A 23,718-nucleotide genomic window follows, 5' to 3' on the forward strand; every position below is an offset into this window, starting at 1 on the left:
AGCGGTCCTGCTGCTGGGTTGTTGCCCTCCTACGGCCTCCTCCACGTCTTCTGATGTACTGGCCTGTCTCCTGGTAGCGCCGTCATGCTCTGGACACTACGCTGACAGACACAGCAAACCTTCTTGCCACAGCTCGCATTGATGTGCTATCCTGGATAAGCTGCACTACCTGAGCCACTTGTGTGGGTTGTAGACTCCGTCTCATGCTACCACTAGAGTGAAAGCACCGCCAGCATTCAAAAGTGACCAAAACATCAGCCAGGAAGCATAGGAACTGAGAAGTGGTCTGTGATCACCACCTGCAGAACCACTTCTTTATTGGGGGTGTCTTGCTAATTGCCTATAATTTCCACCTGTTGTCTATCCCATTTTCACAACAGCATGTGAAATTGATTGTCACTCAGTGTTGCTTCCTAAGTGGACAGTTTGATTTCACAGAAGTGTGATTGACTTGGAGTTACATTGTGTTGTTTAAGTGTTCCCTTTATTTTTTTGAGCAGTGTATAAGTTAGTTGTGGGGGTCTGCCACTGGGACCCTCACCAATCCCAAGGATGGGGTCTCATACCCCTGTTCTGATGGAGCAACAAGTCAAGCATGTAACCTACCTCACCATTCATCATTCATTCTCTATGGGACTGCCGGACTGATCAGGCTGGGGGGGATGGGGTCCAACTGCCTATCTCCAGCAGTCCCATAGAGAAAAAATAGACCAGTAGGGTGCATGTGTGAGGAATATGGATTATCATTTATTGGCAGCCCTGATTGTCATTTGATTCACCTTTTGACATGTACACAGTCAGTGTACATGCAAAATAGGTTCTCACCCCCCAGCCATCTGATGTCAGCTAGCAATGGAGGAAGCCCCAGGGGTCCAAGCTTCAAGAAGGCCACAGGTGGATAAAGTCACACCTCAACCAGCCAGGTTGGAGGCAAGCTAATCCTGCAGGAAAACCCCCAGCAGGAGGTTTCAGCTCTTGCCCAGGATAAATGATACCTCCCAGACATGTTGGCACCTACATTTCATAAGGAATTATGAATCGTCTGTCCATCCCAGGCATAATTCAGTTATCTTTCTGTGATCCTGGGGCAAAGCCAAGCATCCATGTTGTACTGGCTTGAGGCTAGGATGCCAGGGAAGGGAGATATACATATCTCCTCACAGAAACCAAATAACGGTACCATGTTTGGACTCTACTTGTAGCCGGAACGCAGGCGGATCCGTTGTTCCCAGAACCATCTCCCTGTGACCTGCTGGCCTGGAGCTATGAACCCTAAAGGGTTTTGTGGGTCAGTTGCTGCCAGCCCAGCAGAAAGGAGGGAGGACCCCTCCCAAAGGCCGGGAGGGGAGGAACCGGTTACAGGTAAAAAGGTTTGTGCCATCAAGCGGGTGTGTCTTTTCTGAAGGGGGTCACATCGTGCCAATGTGTTTGGAGAGACCGGGAACCAGCTGACCTCACTGCCCCCACGTGACTGCAGCCAAGGACTATTACACCATTATAACCCAAAGGAACCTTCATTTTACCCGGTAACTGACTCTTGCTCTGCTTAACCCTATTGTACCTATATCACCTGTAACTGTAACCTCAGACCACTGTATATATTCTCTGTGTATATTGTGTTATATCTAGTGTGCCCTTAAGGCGATTAAATATATAATTTAATCTTGTGCTATCTTGCATCTCGATCACCAATCCCCACATCCGTGTTTCAGCCTAGTTATAAGCTACCGTGGGTTGGTTTTTCACCCTATATAATCCCGTTAGTGGACCGAACTTATATCAAACGAGAAGCTGGTAGCAGATTTCCCGAGCTGAGGAGGTGCTGTTTTCACTGCGGCAGTGAAAAGGCTCTCTCAGCTTGTTGCTTCTCTGTGCCCGCGTGGACAGGAGGTGTTGGTGTAAACTGTATCAAGCTGACCTTACCTGGTCCTCTGGAGGGAGCAACGTCACGCTTTGGTAACAAGTGACCATACTGCGTCTCGTGAGCTCGACGTAGGTGACGTCAAGCGGGCACGAGGCGTGGTATTCGTCACAGCATGCTTGACCTGCCACTTCATCAGCACAGGAATAGTACTGGACTAGTCTTTTAAGTAATAAATGAATACTAGACACCACAAAGTTCATGAAAATAATTATGCAAATAGTGACTGCCATCCACCTGAAAAGGACATTAGACAAACACCTGTCGGTTTAATTACATGCTAAAAACTGGAGGCATGCGTTGCATTAAAATACAGAAGCATGCAATATGCTGCAGGATAAAGAATGGAGTTTAGAAAGCCTAATGTGCAAATGCAGGCTGAGCCAGTCAATCACTAAATGCATTAAACATAGAAAAGAAAGTAAGAAAGAAACACAAATCCCCAGCTTCATAATAAAACGGCACATACTGTAAATTGTATTCATATCTCCTACTAACTCACACCTAAAGGCTCATTATATGTAAATATTGAGAATAGTTTCCGCATCTTGGGATATTATATAAAATACATAAACTGAAGGTCAGATACTGAGGAATTATGCAATCCTGTTATTGAAATGCGTCTTACAACTTTAATAAACATTATGGTTCAGTGGATTTTCTAATACCATTCTTTGTTTCACAGAACATAAAAAAAACTAATGAATAAAACTTGAAACAAGGTGAGTAGCTAAGGGCACTCTTTCAATCGTTTAAAAAGGATTTTTCTCGTGACCCCTTTCTATCAACGTAATATGTCATAATAGAGCTGGAGACAGGGAGCTGCTAGGTAAGAAAACTCCTTTAAAGTTCAAGTATCGGGTAGAACTTTTTTAACCACTTGAGGACAGCAATTTTCCATTTTAATTTTTTATTAGTTGTCTTCACAAAACCATATATATATTATTTTTTTTTCACATAGCCACATGGGGGCTTGTTGATTGTAGGATAAGTTGTACTTTCTACTGGCACCATATTATATTGCATAAGATGTGGTAGGAAGCTAAAGCTTTTTATGGAGTTCCCTATGTGGTAAAACTGACCTGTTAACTTCATTCTATAGTCCAGTACAATTACAGTGATCCCACAGTCATACAGTTTTTCTTGAGTTTTAAAACTTAATGCGTAGTTTTTATTGATACAATTTTACAGTGTGTACAACTTTTTTATCACATTTTTTTTTTTCATTTTCCGAGGTGAATCAATGAAAAGGCGGCGAATCTGCCATTTTCATTATGTTACAGCGTTCACCATACAGGATAAATACATTTATATTTTAATAGTACGGGCATTTTGGGATGTGATTACATATATTTTAAGTCCCCTAAGGGGGCTTTAATAAGCGATTGTTAGATGTGTTATGTACCTGTTTGACCCATTAAACTGCAATGAATTACCAGACCTACATATGAACTACTCCTCTGATAGCCATGGATCTTTTACAGGGACTGAGGCTATCACAAAGAACAAATGGCTCCCCCAGTCACTGTGAGGGGTAGTTATTTGGGCCATAGGAGCACAAAACTTCCAGGGAGACACTTCAAATTCCATGGAGACAATTGACCACGGCTTCTACCAGGTTAAATGTCTGTATCAGCGTCATCAATAAGTACAGTATGTCATGGAAAGCTCCTTTAAATATTGGTGACATCGTTAGAACAAGATAATAATATCAGATTGGTGAGGGTCCGTCTCCCGGCAATCTGACCAATTAGTTCATAGAGGGAGTCATTGTGAACCCAAACTAGCAGAATTCCATACACTTTGTAGTGGCCAGAAAATGTACTTGTGAAAAACATCAGTAAATATATGTCAGGAAACTTAACAAGTACTAAAAAATACAAGAAAATAAAAAGTCATTAGTTAGTAGATGAAAATTGCAAAAGGGTACTTTTATTACACTACATGTGTCACGCTTTGGTGTGGGAGGGAAAACCACACCAAACATAGGAGGGAAAGAGGAGAGGGGAAAAGGCCTGGAAACTAGGGAAAGGAGCAGGTCACCTCCTAGAGAAACCCTAATCAAAGTCCTGACTGACTACAAGTATGAACTGACCCCAGAGGTAGGTGAGTTCATACACAGGAACCTAAAGTCCTAACTCACCCTGTAGGACCCTGGTACTAATGTCAGGACAAGAGACAATCTGTTCCTCCAAATGGTAGGATGAACAGGAGTCTTCCTCAGGCCTAAACACAAATGATAGGGAAAAGAGCAACACAAGAAAACCCAAACAAATAACTTCAAATGGCTATGGAAGCACAGGAACTCCGCCGAGATCCAAACATCAGCAATCCACAACAAGACTGAAGCTATTAACCGCACAGCATGGTGGGAGAAGCCACAATAAATAGGCAAGGTTAAATGAAGACATAAGCAACACCTGAGGCAAGGGGTGTGGCCATTACCAGAAACAACACAGACACGAATTGATCCACATGGAACCTGTCAGATCAAATCATGTGATGCCAGTCTCACTGATCTCCTGGCACCTGTCACAGGAACGTCCGTGACAAAATGGTCAAAAGTATGTGGATGTTCCTGGTGCTTCATCCACAGCAATTAAAAGAAGTATATAAAATCAAACACACGGACATGCAACCGCCATAGACTAATATAGGTAGTAGTATGCCTTGTACTGAATACTTCAGTGACTTGGCACAATGGCATAGGTCAGCTGGATTCTGGAGCAGATTCCCATTGGCATCTGGGAATCTGAAGGATGAATCTGGGTTTGTAGCATGATGTGAAATGCATACCAGAGTGTATAGTGCCTACTGTAAAATTTGGTGGGCGAGAGGTATAGTATGGGGTGGCGTTTCAGGGTTTTGGCTAGGCCCTATTATTTCAAGTTATAGGTAATGTTAAAGCTACAGCATACAACAGACATTTTATATTATTGTTCATTTCCAACTTTATGGCTAAGGCTGCAGTCGCATGTTTCCTGATGCTGGACTGACTCGAGGGCTGGGCAATTTTTTGTTATTTTGTTTTTTTTCCCCAGTGATCATTTTTCTTTTTCTGTCTAACTGTTCTACATATAACTTTTCAATTCGTTTTTATAAAATTTTTTGGCATGTGGTTGTCAGAGTGTAGGGGGTTAGGGGGGGAACCAAAATGACAACAGAAGGAAAATGACCAGGAACTAGGCTTCAAGGCTAGGGAAAAGGGAAATAGTGACCACCTATGGAAACCCTAAACCTAGTCCCGACTCCTGTCAGTATGAATAGACCCAAAAGGTGTGAAAATTCATACACTGGAAACCTAGGCCCTAGTAACCCTGAAAAGCCCTTAGGACTAGAGACAGGGTCTGAGACTACTGGTTCCTTCCCAGATGAACGAACCAGCGTCTCCCTGAGGCCTAGTACACAACGAGCAAATGGGAACAACTAAATACCAAGAGAAGTACACTTTGTTTTTGTTTTTTTATTGAATTATCTTTATTTTATATCGAAAACATAAGAATTTAAATAACATGATGTTACACAAATACAATAAATATCCACAAATTTACTCAACTTATCCATAATGAATACAAAATTAGTATCCAAAAGAAAAACCTATTTAATCCTACTCCCCCATCCCACCACTCACCCTCATTGTCTTGGAGCACATCCATGGCGAACAGGACCTTATGACCAAGTCGACCAAGTTCTATCCCATCTAATTTTCTGACTCTTATTATAAATAGGGGGGTCAGGCAGACAGGATTGCCTTAATTAAAATGGTGCTTCTCCCACAGATGTTATACCAACTGGCTCCCTGCCCGATATGGATTGAAGATGCACATTTTAAAGTTCTGGAGAGATTGCTTAATGAACTAATTTGGGGCAGAAAAAGAGCACGTATTAAACAGAATTATCTATGGCTAGCAGAGGAGAACGGGGTTTATCTCTCCCCTATTTGCGGGGCAATTACCTGGCCTCTCAAATACAATGGTACCTCTTTGCCCCTTTCAATATATACTCCCAACTCATCAGAAATTATAGAGGATCACAGCGGGATATATTTAGTATTCTAGAAACTGGCTATATGGGAGAAGGGGGGAAAAAATGTATCATATTACACTCTATGCAGCTTGTCTGGAACTCACTTAAAGTTATTTTGGGAATCACGCATGTATTTAATTTTACCCCCTTTATGGTATAATGTGCACTTTAGTGAATTTAATAAGATTGATGATATTGAATTCTGGGAAAGGAAGGGAATAATTAGGGTTGAGCAAATGATACATAATTATGACATCAGGAAACTAGTGGATATATTTGGGCACAGAGATATTAAAACATTAGATAAGTATTTTCAGGTTAAACACGCCTTTATGTGCCTTTATGTGCACTAAAGACAAAGAGGTTTTATGATTAAATCACATGACTTTATGGATTGGTGCTTTAATTCATATCAGAATAGTATGTCTATTTCACTAATTTATAGTAAATTGAGAGTGGAAATGGGTAAAATGAATAAATTTAGAAGTGAAGTGAAGTGAAATGGGGTCAAGATATAGGGAATAATAAAACATTAAAATGGGAAGTAATTTATAGAAATATTCGGAAAATCTCTATATCTGGGAATTACAGGCTAATTCAGTTTAGGATTTTACACCGTTTATATTACACGCCCCTCTCTCTTTCTCGGTTCTATAATGTTTCAGATAGATGTCGTAGATGTCACGCTCAACGAGCAGATTTTATACATCTTATCTGGTCATGTCCTGTGATTCAGGGCTTCTGGACCAACGTTTTTTCTGAGCTTCGGAGATGCTCCTCATTTAATTATGACGTAGATATAACCACTGCTGTCTTAGGTGCCTCTTTATTTGACGGGCAGGGACGAGAAAATATGCTTTGGATAAAGTCACTGATGTTGGCCAGGGTAGTAATTGCTAGGAACTGGGGCTCAAATAACCCTTTGGCTGCATCTGTATGGCATCAACTTGTTGATAAAGTGAAGAAATATGAGAAACTTGCTATTTATAAGAGAAGTACACTTAAATAGAAAATGGATGAGCAGGAACTCCGATAAGGACCACACACCAGCTCTTCCAACTCCAGGTAGAGAATATCAACCGCATGGTATGAAGTGCGAGTCCAGACTAAATAGAGGAGCAGTAATGACCACAAGCTACCCCTGAAACAAGAGGTGTGATCATTACCAACAATAACACTGCAACAAGTGAAAACAGACAGGCTGTCAGATGACCTAACGTGCAGTCAGTCTTTCAGATCTTCTAACCTCTGTCACTGGAGGGACCTTGACAGTGGTAATGGAAAAAAGCTATTCCGCTATTGTCTTTTGTACTTTAAATTTAGGACGTTCACCGTGCATGTTACTTTTATTGTATGGGTCAGTATATCAAATATGCATAGTTTTATTCGTTTTTTCATGTTGTTGCATGCCAAAAGTCATGTAGCCGTATATAGGATTCATTCTTGTGGATAGAGATGTGGTTCCATTGGTACCATTTTGGTACCATTGGGGGGGGGGGGGGGGGGGGGGGGGGTTTAGGAATAATTATGTTATCTTTTGCATTTATTTTTACATTGTTCACAGGGTGGTGTAAATAATATGTCACCTTTATTATACAGGTTGTCATGAACACAGTGTGATACTATAGATGTGTGCTGGGTTTTTAAAAGCTTTTACAAAATAGAACACTTTTAAAAATTGTTTTATTTATTTTTCATTACAAAAATAAAGTTCTTCTTTAATTATTTTCTTAAAAAAATGTAATTAGACTTACCGGTAATTCTGTTTCCTTGAATCCACCATGACTGCCACAGATGAGATTGAACCCTTGACCTCTGTAGGGGCAGGAATACACAGAGATAGAGTTTAAAAGCCCCACCCACTCTCTCCCCTCAGTGTTTACTAATTACCTAAGTGTAACCTAGTATTAACATTTACTGTATTTTTTGCCCCATAAGACGCACTCCCCCCCCCCCAAAATGGGGGAAAAAATGCCCCTGTGTCTTATGGGACGAATGCTGAAATTTTTACATCGCGGGCTGCAATGTATGAGCGAGCGGGGAGGGACTGGGAGGAGGAGCTGGGGGCTGGCAATTGCGGCGGGGCGGTGCAGTCACTGTACTCCAGCCCCGCCGCTCCAGTGCTGCACTATACAAATATAAAATGTCTCATTCAATTAAAAGTGATTAAACATGCCCCCCACTTTTAATATTATCATACACCCTAACCGCTTCTGTAGAATGCAGGCAGGCAGGCCGGGCGGCAGCGTAACTCCCTGATGTCACGTGCCTGCACCGCCTACTTTATGAATGAAGCAGGCGGTGCAGGCACATGACGTCAGTGAGTGACACGCCGGCCGCCCGGTCTGCCTGCCTGCGTTGTACAGAAGCTGTTAGGATGTACGGTAATATTAGGAGTGAGGGGACATGTTTAATCACTTTTAATTGAATGAGACATTTTATATTTGTATACTGCAGCACTGGAGTGGTGGGGGGGGGGAATCTGTGGATGACAGTTTTATGGGGAACATATGTGGAAGGCACTGTTAAGGGGTGGGGGGGTCTGTGGATGGCACAGTTATGGGCTGGGGGGTCTGTGGATGGCATAAAGATAACAGTGCCACCCACAGATCCCCCATAACAGTGCCACCCACAAATCCCCAATAACAGTGCCACCCAGAGATCCCCCATAACAGTGCCACCCACAGATCCCCCATAACAGTGCCACCCACAGATCCCCCATAACAGTGCCACCCACAGATCCCCCATAACAGTGTCAGCCACAGATCCCCCCTGTAACAGTGTCCGTCACAGATCCCCCCCTGTAACAGTGTCCGTCACAGATCCCCCCATAACAGTGCGTCATCCACAGATCCCCCGTAACAGTGCGTCATCCACAGATCCCCCATAACAGTGCGTCATCCACAGATCCCACATAACAGTGCATCATCCACAGATCCCCCCATAACAGTGCATCATCCACAGATCCCCCCATAACAGTGCATCATCCACAGATCCCCCCATAACAGTCCGTCATCCACAGATCCCCCATAACAGTCCGTCATCCACAGATCCCCCCATAAGTCCGTCATCCACAGATCCCCCCATAACAGTGCATCATCCACAGATCCCCCCATAACAGTGCGTCATCCACAGATCCCCCCATAACAGTGCGTCATCCACAGATCCCCCCATAACAGTGCGTCATCCACAGATCCCCCCATAACAGTGCATCATCCACAGATACTCCCATAACAGTGCATCATCCACAGATCCCCCCATAACAGTGCATCATCCACAGATCCCCCATAACAGTGCCATCCCCAGATCTCCCCATAACAGTGTCCTTCACAGATCCCCCATAATAGTGCCATCTACAGATCCCCAGTAATAGTGCCATCCACAGACCACCATTAGTTCCAAACCCACCAAAAGCACACCTTTTGGTTAAAAATATATTTTTTATTATTTTTCTCCCCAAAAACCTAGGTGCGTCTTATGGGCCGGTGCGTCTTATAGGGCGAAAAATACGGTATATATACTTTTTTTTTTGAGTATTAAATTCATACTCAGTATAAGTACTTTAAGGGAATATATGGGCCGTCATGGTGGATTCAAGGAAACATGTATGCGTATGCAAGATCCCATGTCCATTTTATGGAAAATGTGTCTACTGCTCATGGTCTCTCTCTCTGAGATCTAAGGAGCAAAACCACTGGACTTTTGCATTTCTTTTTGAGACGAACAGGTCTATTTGCAGTAAGCCCCATTTGGCGGCTATTTCTTGAAAGTTTCTTGGATTTAGAAACCATTCCCCTGGGTCTAGGGTTTTTCTGCTCACGAAATCTGCCTCTAAATTTTCTGATCCTCTGAGATAGGATTTTTTTCCGCTAGAGTTCTGAAACTTGGGGACCTTGTACCACCCTGATGTTTTAAATAGGCGACCGCTGTTGTATTGGCTGAAAATATTTTTAGATGTTTTTTTCCTAGAAGACCTTGAAGCACTTTTAGAGTCTCCCAGACCGCTCACAATTCTCTATAATTCGAGGATCTGTTTTTTTTTCTGACCACCTTCCCTTCCCTGCTACTTTTGCTCCCCAACCCACACCGCTTGCATCAGTCTTCTACCTTTGACTACCTTTCTGTCTAAGGATGACTGTTTTTTGTTCCAACTCCCTAGGATCCAGCTCTGCATAGTTCTGGTGTGAGCCTGACACCAAGCTACAGCTGTTATGTAGGATGTCGTAAGACATAGAATGCGCATAGCCATTGTGGTAGATCACCAGCTTAGAGATTGGAACTTTGCTATCTTTTCTATGATAGCTTCTATCTTTTCCTGTGGGAGAAATGACGTTTGGGATACCGAGTTCAACATGACTCCAAGAAACCTACTGTTGGATGACTGGATTAAGTGAGACTTTTTAGGTTTATTAACCAACCTAAGTCAGATATCATATGCAAGAAATAGTCTGTCTGCTTCTATTCCTGAGTTTCCCACTATAAGGAAATTGTTCAAGTATGGAATGAATAATAGTCTTTCCAATTTTGTGAAAATTCTTGGCGCTGAGGAAATGCCAAATGGAAGAGCGGAGAATTGAAAATGATACAATATGCCTTCGGGATCTCTTAGTGCCAATCTCAGATACTTTTGTGAGTTTAGATGGATGTGATTATGATGGTAGGCGTCTTTCAGATCGATAGATGTCATGTAGGCTCCTTTTTTGATTAAGGGGACGGTGGACAAAATTGATTCCATCTTGAACTTTCTGTAAATTATCGATTTGTTTAAGTTCATGATGGTACGGAAGGATCCATCTGGTTTTTGGACTACAAATAGCCTTGAATAGAATCCTTTTCCCTTTTCTGACTCAGGTAAATTTTTTACCACGCCTGCTTTTTTTTTTTTTACTCTAGAACACCCTGCCAGATTTTTTTTTATAGAACTGTGGGAAGTGGTCTGAAATCTTCTTGGGGGAATTGAGGAAAATTCTATTTTGTAACAGTTTTTCACGATGTCTAAAGCCCAGGGATTTGATGTTACAGATTCCCACTGGGTCAGGAATTTCCTCAACCTCTCTCCTACTCACTGGCGTCATTGCTTTTCGCTCTGCTTATTTTGGGGATTAAGGGGAACCCCTACCTTTTCCTCCCTTCTGTTAGCTCCAGCGCCCCGTTTTTCATTATCCCCTATAGGATCTGGATTGTGAATTGAATGTTCGAAAAGTTTTCCTTTTACTCTCTTGCTCTTCTGGAAAACCTTTCTTTTTATCGGCCGCTTCCTCTAAGATTTTATCTAGTATGGGGCCGAAGACATATTCGCCAGAGAAAGAAGCGGAGCACAACTTAGTTTTGGAGGTCCTGTTGTTCCCCCCAGGACTTCATCCATAGCGCTCGTCTAGCTGAATTTAAAAGGGCCGCATCCTTGGCCGCAAATCGAACTGATTTACAGAGGCGTCTGCTAGAAAAGCGGTGGCGGATCTAAGAAGGGAAATGGAGTGTAAAATTTCTTCCCTGGGGGTTTTATTTTTACCGTGATTTTCTAACTCATTAAGCCAGAAATACATGACTCTAGCCACAGAAGTTGCCGCAATATTTGCTTTTACCCCAAACATGGAAGCTTCCCAACATTTTCTCAAAAATCTGCTTTTCGTTCCATTGGGTCGCGTAACAGCACCGAATCTTCAAATGGCAGGGAAGTTTTCTTTACATCTTTTGCCCCCTAGATATAAATTTTTGGGGTCTCATTGAAGATCTTAGTTTCAGACGGATCAAAGAGTAGTCTATTTTTAAATTCCTTAGAGACCCATAACCTCTTTTCTGGATCTATCAACTCTTTGAGGATCATATCCTCAATATTTTCGTTAATAGGAAATACTATGGATTTTTTCGCACGTAATCCCCCAAACATCTCATCCTGAACCGATCGTGGTTTTTGGATGTCTTCAATACCCATGGTTGCCCTTACTGCCTTTAGTAGTTCATTCATTTACTCTGAGGAAAAGTAGTATTTTTTATCGCCTTCAACTATTTCACCCTCTGACAATTGATCTTCATCAATACCATGTCTAGAGGTGGATGCCTCTTCGTCCATGTCCTCTGCGTCAGAGGAGGATGGAGCTGATAACTTTGGTTTTTTGGAAGGAGGCATAGGAGGGACCGACATAAGTGAGGCCAGGGAGGGTTTATTTTCATCCTGAATCATGGACTTTACTTCCGTTAGGATATATTGTTGCTCCTCTTTTAACAGATCACTAATGTGAGATTTGCATAGTTTCTTTTTGGAACTTTCTGGGAGTTTCTTGGCACAATTGGAACATTTTACATATTTAGATTAGATTTTAGTTTCATTCACTCCCTAGGAAGAGAAGAGCAACCAGGTATCAGAAAAGTACCATAAAAGTAAAAAGGAAGACACTTGCAGATTCCCCACTGGGGATCTCACGGAAGGAGCGGTCGAAGGTGGGTCTGCACTGTCCACGCGGGTCCCTGGAACCTCTGGAGCTGACATGCTGCTGGAGTCAGTGGAGACAGCATTGTTAGAATCGCCTGCTCTTTTTAACATAGAGCGACGTCTGACGTCATCAGCCGGCATCCCAAGCGCAATGAGTCGTCCCCACATGTGTTCCTAAGCTCCGGCCGCTCCGGACCTTGCCAGGAATCCGAGAGCTAGACCCTGGCTCCGTCCCCCCTCGGCATGCGGAGTCATGCTCTCACAGGTCTGCTTCCTCACCAGCAATATGCCCTCAATGTCCCAGATGGGCTAACCCCTTTAAAGGGGTTGTCCGCTTTTTTATATAGATGACCTACAGGTCATCAATATCAGATCAGCAGGGGGGCCGAATGCCAGCACCACTGCCAATCAACTGTTTGATAAGAATGCAGCGCTCATACGAGAGCTGCTTTCTCTTCTCTGTTACCTGCTCACCATCAACATAGCAGTGGCGAGCAGGTGTAATTACAACTAAATAAGATAAACAGTGAAGAGAAGGCAACACTCGTATGAGCTCTGCGTTCTCTTCAAACAGCTGATCGGTAGGGGTGCCGGGAGTTGACTCCCCGACGATCTGATATTGATGACCTATTCTAAGGATAGGTCATCAATATAAGAAAAAACAGACAACCCCTTTAAATATCATCTTATTGCGCAGCTTACCATTTGTTTTCTAACTATGTACATTCAGTATTACATGATGCTGTCCCAGAAAAATATAGAAAAATCTACCTAGACTTTCATGGTATGTAATAAAATACATTAACAATGCCTTTACTTTTATTATCGTATAAAATGTAGCTAACGTAGCTAAACAATGTGACCTAATTTCTAAATTTCTACCAAAATAACAAAAGCACATTTTTTAAAGAACATATTTTAAAAAAGAGGATTTCTTCTGTGCCTGGCGGACCTTTATATAGTGAACTATTGATGTGTTCTCTCTGGCCTCCACAGCTAGCATCTCCCAGAACACATCATGTGCCCTGTATAAAATAATTCTAATTTATGAGTGCACTTATTGCTAATCAATGGCAATTTACAGTACCTAATAAAGCTGAGGAAATAAGTGGTAAATAATTTTTCTCTCCTGTCCGTGCATAGCTCAGGAAACTAAACAAGCAACACTTTCCTACTGATCATATTTGAAATCTCTAGATGTTTCCAATCTTTATGAATTTTACAGCCCTTGTACTAGCAATAGTCTTGCCTACAGTTGTCAAATACAGAACAGAGCACCGCAAGCATGCAGATCCTCAGGAATACAGAAAAATCTACGGTAATTAGGTCTAATTTGTACTGGACTATAAGAAATGCAATGGTAGCGATCTCGTAATACTGTATGAAGCAGGGATTTTGTAAGTAATTTTTTCTAGTATGCATATCTATTTTCAATAATGTCGAAAAAGTTTGGCCTGATACCAATGTTTGGGCATGCTTTACATTTCAGTTTTCATGTGAGTGACGTAGTTCATCCCTTGAAATATGTATTCATGATAGTCAAGGGACACAAATAACTGTTGTGAATTTTTTTTTTTTTTTATGTTTTAAAAAAAAAATCTGATACAGTCAATCAGTGAATGAAAATAAATAATAACTACCACAGTGGGTCATTAAAGGGGTCATCTCACTAAACTTACTTATCACCTATCAACAGGATAAGTATTAATTATCAGATCATAAGGGGTCTGACCACACGATCTTGCGAAAGAGGGGTCCCTGTGTCCCCTCTCTGAATGAAGCAGTATTGTGCATTTCAGTCCACCGCTCCATTCACTTCTGTGGAGCTCCATCAGCCCCATAGAAGTGAATGATTCAGTGGATCGAAATGCGCTCTACAGCTCCATTTAGAGAGGGGACACAGGGACCCCTCGTTCTCAGAGGGGCTAGCAGATCATCATTTTAATGGGACAACCTCTTTAAGTGAGCACTGTAATATTCTTTTTTAGCAAAACTACATAGAATTAGTTTGCATAGCCTAGTGCACATTTACCAATCAGTAGATCAAGGTCCTGCCAAATACATACGACTTAGTTCCTATTGCTAGCAAAAAAAAAAAAAAGGAGAGGGAAGCTACCTAAAGGTGGTGCTTTGAAAGACAGAGTTCTTCCTTCTGGTGAAGAGCTAATTTGCATACTTTTTCCCAAGGAGCATTGCACCTCCAACACCAGCTGGACCTCTGCAAGGAGAACCAGTGGTCCCTGAGAGCTGTGCAGCAAGAAATGCCCTATGTAATACACAGCTTGCATATTCTAGGTACTTTCCTCTTTCCATCTGCCCTACATCCTACAATGAATTGCATGATTGTAGTACATTATGTGCCATGCCATTTTACTTATCAGAGCCCGTTCACACTCCTCTGAACGTTTTTGTTTCCCTGTTCTGTCAATGAAACTGAAAAAATAATGGGTGCCAGGTTTGTTAGATGACAGACACCAACAGACCCCATGTTTATTGAAAAATATTGATGCATGCTGAACTGTTCATCCCACCAAAAACGATGGAATCTCTGATGGAGGTGTCTCTGATATAAGTGTAAACACAGCCCAACAGACTTAACTAACTGATAATGAGATCTGTTGAGTAGGGATGAGCGGACCGTGGATGTTCAGGCTCGCCCGAACTTCGGGTCAAAGTTCGGATTCAGGACATGAACTCGAACCCGAACGCCATTCAAGACAATGGGGACCCGAACTTTGGTGCACTAAAACGGCTGTAAAATAGTTGTAGTAAGGGCTAGAGGGCTGCAAAAGGAAGCAAAATGGGGGTAAGAGCATTACGATTGCCCTGAAAACAAATGTGGATAGGGAAAGGACTTAAAATAACATAGGAAAAAAAAATATTAATAATCTTGAACTAGGAGGCGGAGGTCAAAGTGGAGTAGGAGGTTGAGGAAGCAGTGGACGTGGTGGTGTAGGTGGAAGCGGTGGTGGAGGAGGAGGAGGAGGTAGCCAACACTGTTTTTGTTTTGCTTTGTTTTGTTTTTATAGATTTGGGAAGGCTCCTAAACATTGGGAAATGGAAAAGAGAACGCAAAGAGAATGTGCGCTGGAGTATAACAATGCCTGGATGAGGCCGGTAAACTTGTCTAGTCAGCATAAGGTACAGACAAATCCTCTGGGATCCACTGAGGAAGGGGTTCTCTACCCCAAAACGCGTTTGGTAAATAACAGTGAGGGAATATCAAGGAAGAGCTACCAAGAAAGAGCGCTCTGGTTCGCATGAACATATACCCGGGAAATCTAACAATATTTGAAAAAAAGATCTTTGTATCCAAATACAGAATAAAGCTCCGCCTGAACTCTTGATCACGTGACCTGCTCGAGAACCAAGTGGTACGCCACACAGGTCCTTGCAGGTCACAGCGGAGACCAACATCACATAGGTCCTGGCAGACTACAGCGAAGACTAACTTCACCCTGCACAAGTTGAACGCCAAAAGCGGACGTCAAGAGCGGTAAAGTACTGCACCGTACCAATAAGAGTACTGTCTGACAATTGGCCTTTTCTCATCCAGCATATGTGGTAGAATCCTAAGAGAGATTCCAAAATTGGGTCATATTGTGTGGATACTATTGTGACACACACATTGTATGCATCCAACTCCTCAGATAGGAGACTATTAAGACTGTGGTGAACAACTATCCAATTCACCAATCAATTGAATTTACTGCTATTTTGCCAATTTGCACGGTTTCTCACCATATGTTACTAGACGTCTAATATGACTATGTCTTTTACCATTGATCATGGTTTTACTATTAATTATGTTTTTAATCATTTTTAATTATGTTTAGTGAATATATGTGATAAAGTATCCCTGACAAACCTCTATACACCTGTCCATTATTTGCCTTACATTGAATGACCCCCAAATCCTCTTACAATTCACCCAAATCCTCTGGGATCCATGCCTGGTTCGTTTTAATGAACGTGAGTTTGTCCACATTGGCTGTAGACAGGCGTCTGTGATCAACCCCACCGCCATGCTAAACACACTGTGGGGATGTGCTCGTGGTAGGCTACGGTAGCGGCGGCAGTATTGAGGCAATCACAGACAGTCTTTGTGATACACCGTGACTTTATACACACCAAAGGCATAACAGGCAATGTGCAGACCATACAAGTGCATAGCCACATATTGCATAGAACAAAAGTCCTCGCATAGCAAATAAACAGCAGGTTTGAGTCACCTTGTTTCTGGACAGACCACACCGGTCCTGCAGGCTTCTAGGATACCTGCCTTTGTCTCCCTCAGGCCAGAGCCCCTTTCGCTAGTAGCACCACAGGTTCCAGGGCTATCCTTCAGTTTGTGCTGACCCAGTCTCTCCTTGACCAGCACTGACTCGGTCTGTCAAAATCTCCAGCACAGCAAGACACACTCCACCCCCCCCATCTTCAGCAGGCTGGGTTCTTCAAAGGCCCAGCTCCACCAAAAACCTGGGCTGGCAGTGGGGAACAGGCACCCACCCTGCTCTTTACCTGTTCTTAGTAAGAGCCGGCCCGGACACGCTGCGCCAGCAGCATTCGCCACTGTAACCGCAATGATCCGGTTCTTACTCCACCGAGGCCAGGACCTCTGGTGGCACATATGGTCCGTCCATTATTACACTTGACGCAGGGCAGGCCAGCACCTCCAAGGCGTAAAGGGCAAGCTCAGGCCATGTGCCCAATTTGGAGACCCAGAAGTTGAATGGGGCAGACCCATCAATCAGTATGTGTAGGCGTGTGCACACATACTGTTCCATCATGTTGCTGAAATGCTGCCTCCTGCAAAGACGTTCTGTATCAGCTGGTGGTGCTGGTTGTTGTGGCGTGCTGACAAAGCTTTTCCACATTTCAGCCATGCTAACCCTCCCTTCTCAGGTGCTGGTGGTTCCCCAGCTGTGTTAGTGACTTCTTGTTCCTCCTCCTCTGCATTCGCCTTGTGCTTCCACTGACCCCCTGCTGTCAGGTGGGAATGCCATCAGCAGCGCATCTACCAGCGTGCGCTTGAACTCGCGCATCTTCCGATCATGCTCCAGGGACGGAATTAAGGACGGCATGTTATCCTTGTCGCAGAGATCCAGCAGGGTGGCCACCCAGTAATCAGCATTGGTTAGAATGTGGGCAACTCTGCGGTCGTTGCGCAGGCACTGCAGCATGTAGTCGCTTACTGGTCCATTTCTAAATGGCAATACATTAGTACAAAAAAAAAATTAAAGGCTTTGTCTCACTTCAGCAAATGGCATTTAATATGTCGACAAAGTTAATACAAAGCACTTTCTAATGTACTTTGATTGTCCATATTGCCTTCTTTGTTGGCTTGATTCATTTTTCCATCTCATTATACACTTCTCGTTTCCATGGTTACGACCACCCTGCAATTTAGCAGTGGTTGCCGTGCTTGCACACTATAGGAAAAAGTGCCAGTCTATGCACACTCCCGCTGTCCCAGCCACCAGAGAGGTCGTCACTCTTTCCTATAGTGTGCAAGCACAGCCACCGCTGATGGATGGCAGGGTGGTCTGAACCATGGAAACTAGAAGTGTATAATGAGATGGAAAATGAATCAAGCCAGCAAAGGAAGCAATATGGACAATCACCATACATTAGTGCGATAGCTTACCATCTATTTCAGTGACAACACATACAGCCGCACTTCCTGGTCTTAGGAGCATCACAAGAAAGAAAGAATAATTCCAGAAAATGGCAGTCCTTCTGTAAGGAATAGGTCTGCTAATTTAGTTAATTTTTTTCATTTTAGGTGCAAATCTTTTTTAGGGATCTCCAGATGCACAGTAGAACTGAAAAAAGTAATTTACTAAGACGCTGGTTTTAATAACCACCGGCGGTGGATCGCCGACGATATCTAGAGGCGCCTCTACATAACTTTGGTGTATCCACAGCTTCCTTGTGAGGTTGATAAAAAAAAAACGTTACTATGCATCAGCCATTATTTTCACCTGTGGAGAGGAAGAGGGCATGATTTGTGGTCAAGACAAAGACATCTAGAGGGCAGACCTGGACACGGATTTACAATGAAAGCTTAGGTACAAATATCAACATGTAACTCAAGAATGATGTCAGCAGGATTCTCTTCACTTTAGGCCTCCTGCACACGACCAGTGTGTGCACCCGTGGCCGTTGTGCCGTTTTCCTTTTTTTTTCGTGGACCCATTGACTTTCAATGGGTCCGTGGAAAAATCGGAAAATGCACCGTTTTGCAGCCGCATCCGTGATCCGTGTTTCCTGTCCGTCAAAAAAATATGACCTGTCCTATTTTTTTGACGGACAACGGTTCACGGACCCATTCAAGTCAATGGGTCCGTGAAAGAACACGGATGCACACAAGATTGGCATCCGCGTCCGTGATCCGTGGCCGTAGGTTACTTTCATACAGACGGATCCTAAGATCCGTCTGCATAAAAGCTTTTTCAGAGATGAGTTTTCACTTCGTGAAAACTCATATCCGACAGTATATTCTAACACAGAGGCGTTCCCATAGTGATGGGGACGCTTCTAGTTAGAATATACTACGAACTGTGTACATGACTGCCCCCTGCTGCCTGGCAGCACCCGATCTCTTACAGGGGGCTGTGATCCGCACAATTAACCCCTCAGGTGCTGCACCTGAGGGGTTAATTGTGCATATCATAGCCCCCTATAAGAGATCAGGGGCTGCCAGGCAGCAGAAGGCAGACCCCCCTCCCTCCCCAGTTTTAATTTCATTGGTGGCCAGTGCGGCCCCCCCTCCCTCCCTTTATTGTATTATCATTGGTGGCCAGTGTGCGGCCCCCCCCGAACCCCCCTCCCTCCCTCTATTGTATTATCATTGGTGGCCAGTGTGCGGCCCCCCCCCCGGCCCCCTCTCTATTGTATTAATATCATTGGTGGCCAGTGTGCGGCCCCCCCCCCCCCATCATTTAATCGCTGGGGCTCCAATCGGTAACCATGGCAACCAGGACGCTACTGCAGGCCTGAATGCCATGGTTACTTAGCAATATTACAATATTAGAAGCATCATACTTACCTGCTGCTCTATCTGTGACCGGCCGGGAGCTCCTCCTACTGGTAAGTGACAGGTCTGTGCGGCGCATTGCTTAATGATCTGTCACTTACCAGTAGGAGGAGCTCCCGGCCGGTCACAGACAGCGCAGCAGGTAAGTATGATGCTTCTAATATTGTAATATTGCTAAGTAACCATGGCAACCAGGCCTGCAGTAGCGTCCTGGTTGCCATGGTTACCGATCGGAGCCCCAGAGCGATTAAACTGGGACTCCGATCGGAATCTCCGCTGCCACCAATGATCGGGGGGGGGGGGGGGGGAGAGAGGGGAGGCCGCACACTGGCCACCAATGATATTAATACAATAGAGGGGGGGCCGCACACTGGCCACCAATGATAATACAATAGAGGGAGGGAGGGGGGGCCGCACACTGGCCACCAATGATAATACAATAAAGGGAGGGAGGGGGGACCGGGGGAGGCCGCACACTGGCCACCAATGATATTACAATAGAGGGAGGGGGGGCCGCACACTGGCCACCAATGATAATACAATAGAGGGAGGGAGGGGGGGCCGCACACTGGCCACCAATGATAATACAATAAAGGGAGGGAGGGGGGGGGGGCCGCACTGGCCACCAATGAAATTAAAACTGGGGAGGGAGGGGGGTCTGCCCCCTGCTGCCTGGCAGCCCATGATCTCTTATAGGGGGCTATGATATGCACAATTAACCCCTCAGGTGCAGCACCTGAGCGGTTAATTGTGCGGATCACAGCCCCCTGTAAGAGATCGGGTGCTGCCAGGCAGCAGGGGGCAGTCATGTACACAGTTCGTAGTATATTCTAACTAGAAGCGGCCCCATCACTATGGGAACGCCTCTGTGTTAGAATATACTGTCGGATATGAGTTTCACGATCTAACTCATATCCGACAGTATATTCTAACATAGAGGCATTCCCATGGTGATGGGGACGCTTCAAGTTAAAATATACCATCGGATTGGAGAAAACTCTGATCCGATGGTATAATAGGGACTCCTGACTTTACATTGAAAGTCAATGGGGGACGGATCCGTTTGAATTTGCACCATATTGTGTCAACGTCAAACGGATCCGTCCCCATTGACTTGCATTGTAATTCAGGACGGATCCGTTTGGCTCCGCACGGGCAGGCGGACACCAAAACGACTTTTTTTTCATGTCCGTGGATCCTCCAAAAATCAAGGAAGACCCACGGACGAAAAAAACGGTCACGGATCACGGACCAACGGAACCCCGTTTTGCGGACCGTGAAAAAATACTGTCGTGTGCAGGAGGCCTTAAAAGGAACCACATGGCTGTACATGCTCAAAAGACAATAATCTAATTTAAATTGATGAAATCTCTCTATACAACAAGAGTCACAATGTCTATCTCGATATTTAATGAAATGTGAGATGTTAAATGTAAATGCATTCCCACTTCAACATAAAACGGTTTGAAGCATGTAAGTGTAATATAGCTCCTCCAGAAGGGAACATGGAAACATTTCTCAGTAAGAAAAAAAAATGTCGATTTTCAGAGTGGATCATTCCATAAAAGAATGGAGATGTTGCTTCATGATCTGCGTTTACCTTTATATACATTGACAGGTATAACATCTGCATAGATACAAACATGATTGGAATAATGTACTTAAAGGAAGACAATCTTAGGCTACTTTCACACTAGCGGCCGGACGGATCCGACTGCCTGTCGGATCCGTCCGGCCGCTAGTGTGAAAGTAGCCTGTCGGATCCATCCTGCCGCTATTTCGCCGTGCCGCCGGACTGCCGCTCCGTCCTCATTGACTATAATGGGGATGGGGGGACGGAGCTCCAGCGCAGCACGGCAATGCAAGGTGAGAGGCCGCCGGACTAAAAGTACTGCATGTCCAACTTTTTAGTCCGGCGGCCTCTTACCGCGCAATGCTGTGCTGCGCCGGAGCTCCGCCCCGTCCCCATTATAGTCAATGTGTACGGAGCGGCAGTCCGGCGGCACGGCAAAATAGCGGCAGGACGGATCCGACAGGGTGAACAGCCTGTCGGATCCATCCTGCCGCTAGTGTGAAAGTACTCTTATGTCTGAAAAAGGATTTCTTACTTGTATCTAGATTTAAAAGACATTAACATTTATCACTTTAAAACGAAGATGTTGTTTTTTTTTTTTTACTTTTATGTGGTTATATATTCTATGCAACAAAGAAGTACATTTTATTTCCTCTAGTTTTTAACTTTATGTATTTTGTCTAATACACTCCACATTTATACAGGATAGATATCAAGAAAACTCTCAGCAACCTAATACCATGTACCCCAACAAAGCATAAGGTAGTCATAGAGGTGTCCAGGGGCAGATTGGGAACTTAAAAGGGACCTGTGGCCGCATGCTGTAAAGGAGCCATTGTCTCACATGACCCGCTGCAGCAATCAACTGCGTTCCTGAGGACTGCAATATACACTGACGAACAAAAGGGTAACAATGTTTTGAACTTTTGACTTTCAGGCTCCATATCTCACCATCCACTACAGCTTAGAACACGAGACTACCATCATTTTATAGACAAACATCTTGGCTATCTCATATATAAATTGGACTTGCAACTATTAAGCATATGATTAGTTATGCAGATTCTTGTCATGTAACTGCAAAGATGTTTGTCTATAAAATGATGGTAGACTCACGTTCGAAGCTGTAGTGGATGGTGAGATATGGAGCCTGAAAGCCAAAAGTTCTAAACATTGTTACCCTTTTGCTCATCAGTGTAATTGAATTCCAGAGGGCACTTGTGGCCATACTGCCCTTTTTTTATTTTTTTTATTCTTTGAACACCCCCTTTAATGCTTCTCACGGTTTCAATTAACAGATTTCTTTTAATTACATGATAAAGTCTTGGTTACTTTGTAATACTTTCCACTTTCAATTACATTGGGAACTAGAAGCATCTCCAACATAACCAACATTTACAAGATGTATTCCAGCATCATAAAGATACATCTGATCTATTTACACTGCAAATACCTGAAAAGGGTCTTAATATTTCATCCATTATGGCAATATTACTCATCAGGATGTAGGTAGTAGCAGTCCATTTGAGAAGCTACTAGACGCAAATAGTTATATGTTAGAACAGCCAAGGAAATGCTATAGGGATGGCAATAATCAGCGTTAAGCCCTGGCATGCCTATGTTTTATTAAACGACAAAGTGTAACCAATGCCACTGTGAAAGAGGTAGAAATGTGTTACAATGTAAGTGCAGAATTTACTCCAGACATCTATGAGCCTACATGTCATGCACTGACAGCAAGCTACATGTTCATTACAGTATCCTGGAAGGAGTCCAAAAATTGTAAAGTGTTTTCCAGGAGAATGCACAACGTCTTAAAAGTTTTTTATTTTATTTTGTATTAAGCCTTAACAATGTTCTCCCATTTACTGATCTGCAAGCTATAATCATGTCAAAAAGAACAATGTTTATCAAGATTTTTCCAGCCAAAGGAGGAATGTTTTTCGCCTTGGGCTTTGCCGAGAGCAGAAACAATGTCAAGTGGGCTTTTAGAAACTACGAGAGCAACCAATTTATATGGTGATTATATGTTATTCTCCCTAATTGAGGCAGGGGCCGAGGGGATGCGCGTTTCATGTTTAAGCAAATTCATTTATAAGCAAACCTTTTCTAATGCCACGTGAGCCATTAAAAGAAATGGAGACTGCGGCACTGGACTCGTGCTTTTATACTTTAGAAGGCCACACAGGAGTTATTTGTTACACCACAGCCATCTAGAACATGTCATTTTATATTCTCACTTTAGAAATCGATGGATAGCTTCATGGTTGTGGCTTGTTCACTTCCAATCATAATCAGCGGCATTATTCTGTCTCAGAAGAACATTTAGTTCTTATGTCTTGGTTTGGCGTTAATTAACAACGTGTTAATTTCAAGCTGTAGGGAAAAGTAAATTTATCTTTTTTCTTTCTTATTTTTTCCTGCGCAGCGGTCCATTGCCGGGTTAGTGCTATTTAAATTCTGAAGCTATACTTGCTTGACAAGATACTGCACCGCTGCAGGCTACAGTTCTCACATAATGCCTGAGGGGTTATTACAGTGGAGGATTTCTAGAGAGGACAATAAAAAAGCCTTACCCCTTCCCGAAGGCACCTCATTAGCAGAGTGAATGCAGCCAGGGGAATGGTCCAGAGCTCTCTGGGGTGATCTCTTTTTTCCTCCTGTAATAAAACAGAAGTGGTAATAAATCTGAAAAACACGTCTACCACAAAATGGTATTAAGAATATTT

At 43.5% G+C, this 23,718-nt stretch overlaps 1 protein-coding gene across 4 annotated transcripts in view; it reads right to left on the reverse strand.

The window, feature by feature from the left end:
• Nucleotides 1-23,718, reverse strand: part of ULK4 (unc-51 like kinase 4) — an 837,710-nt gene that overhangs the window by 619,494 nt on the left and 194,498 nt on the right. For all 4 annotated transcript variants that reach the window (XM_040432903.1, XM_040432904.1, XM_040432901.1 and 1 more), the window contains exon 19: nt 23,566-23,649. In XM_040432903.1, the coding sequence (XP_040288837.1) occupies nt 23,566-23,649 (84 nt within the window). The remainder of the gene's footprint in view (nt 1-23,565; nt 23,650-23,718) is intronic.

This window comes from Bufo bufo, chromosome 5 (assembly GCF_905171765.1).
Source record: "Bufo bufo chromosome 5, aBufBuf1.1, whole genome shotgun sequence".
NCBI classification, from domain to species: Eukaryota; Metazoa; Chordata; class Amphibia; order Anura; family Bufonidae; genus Bufo; species Bufo bufo.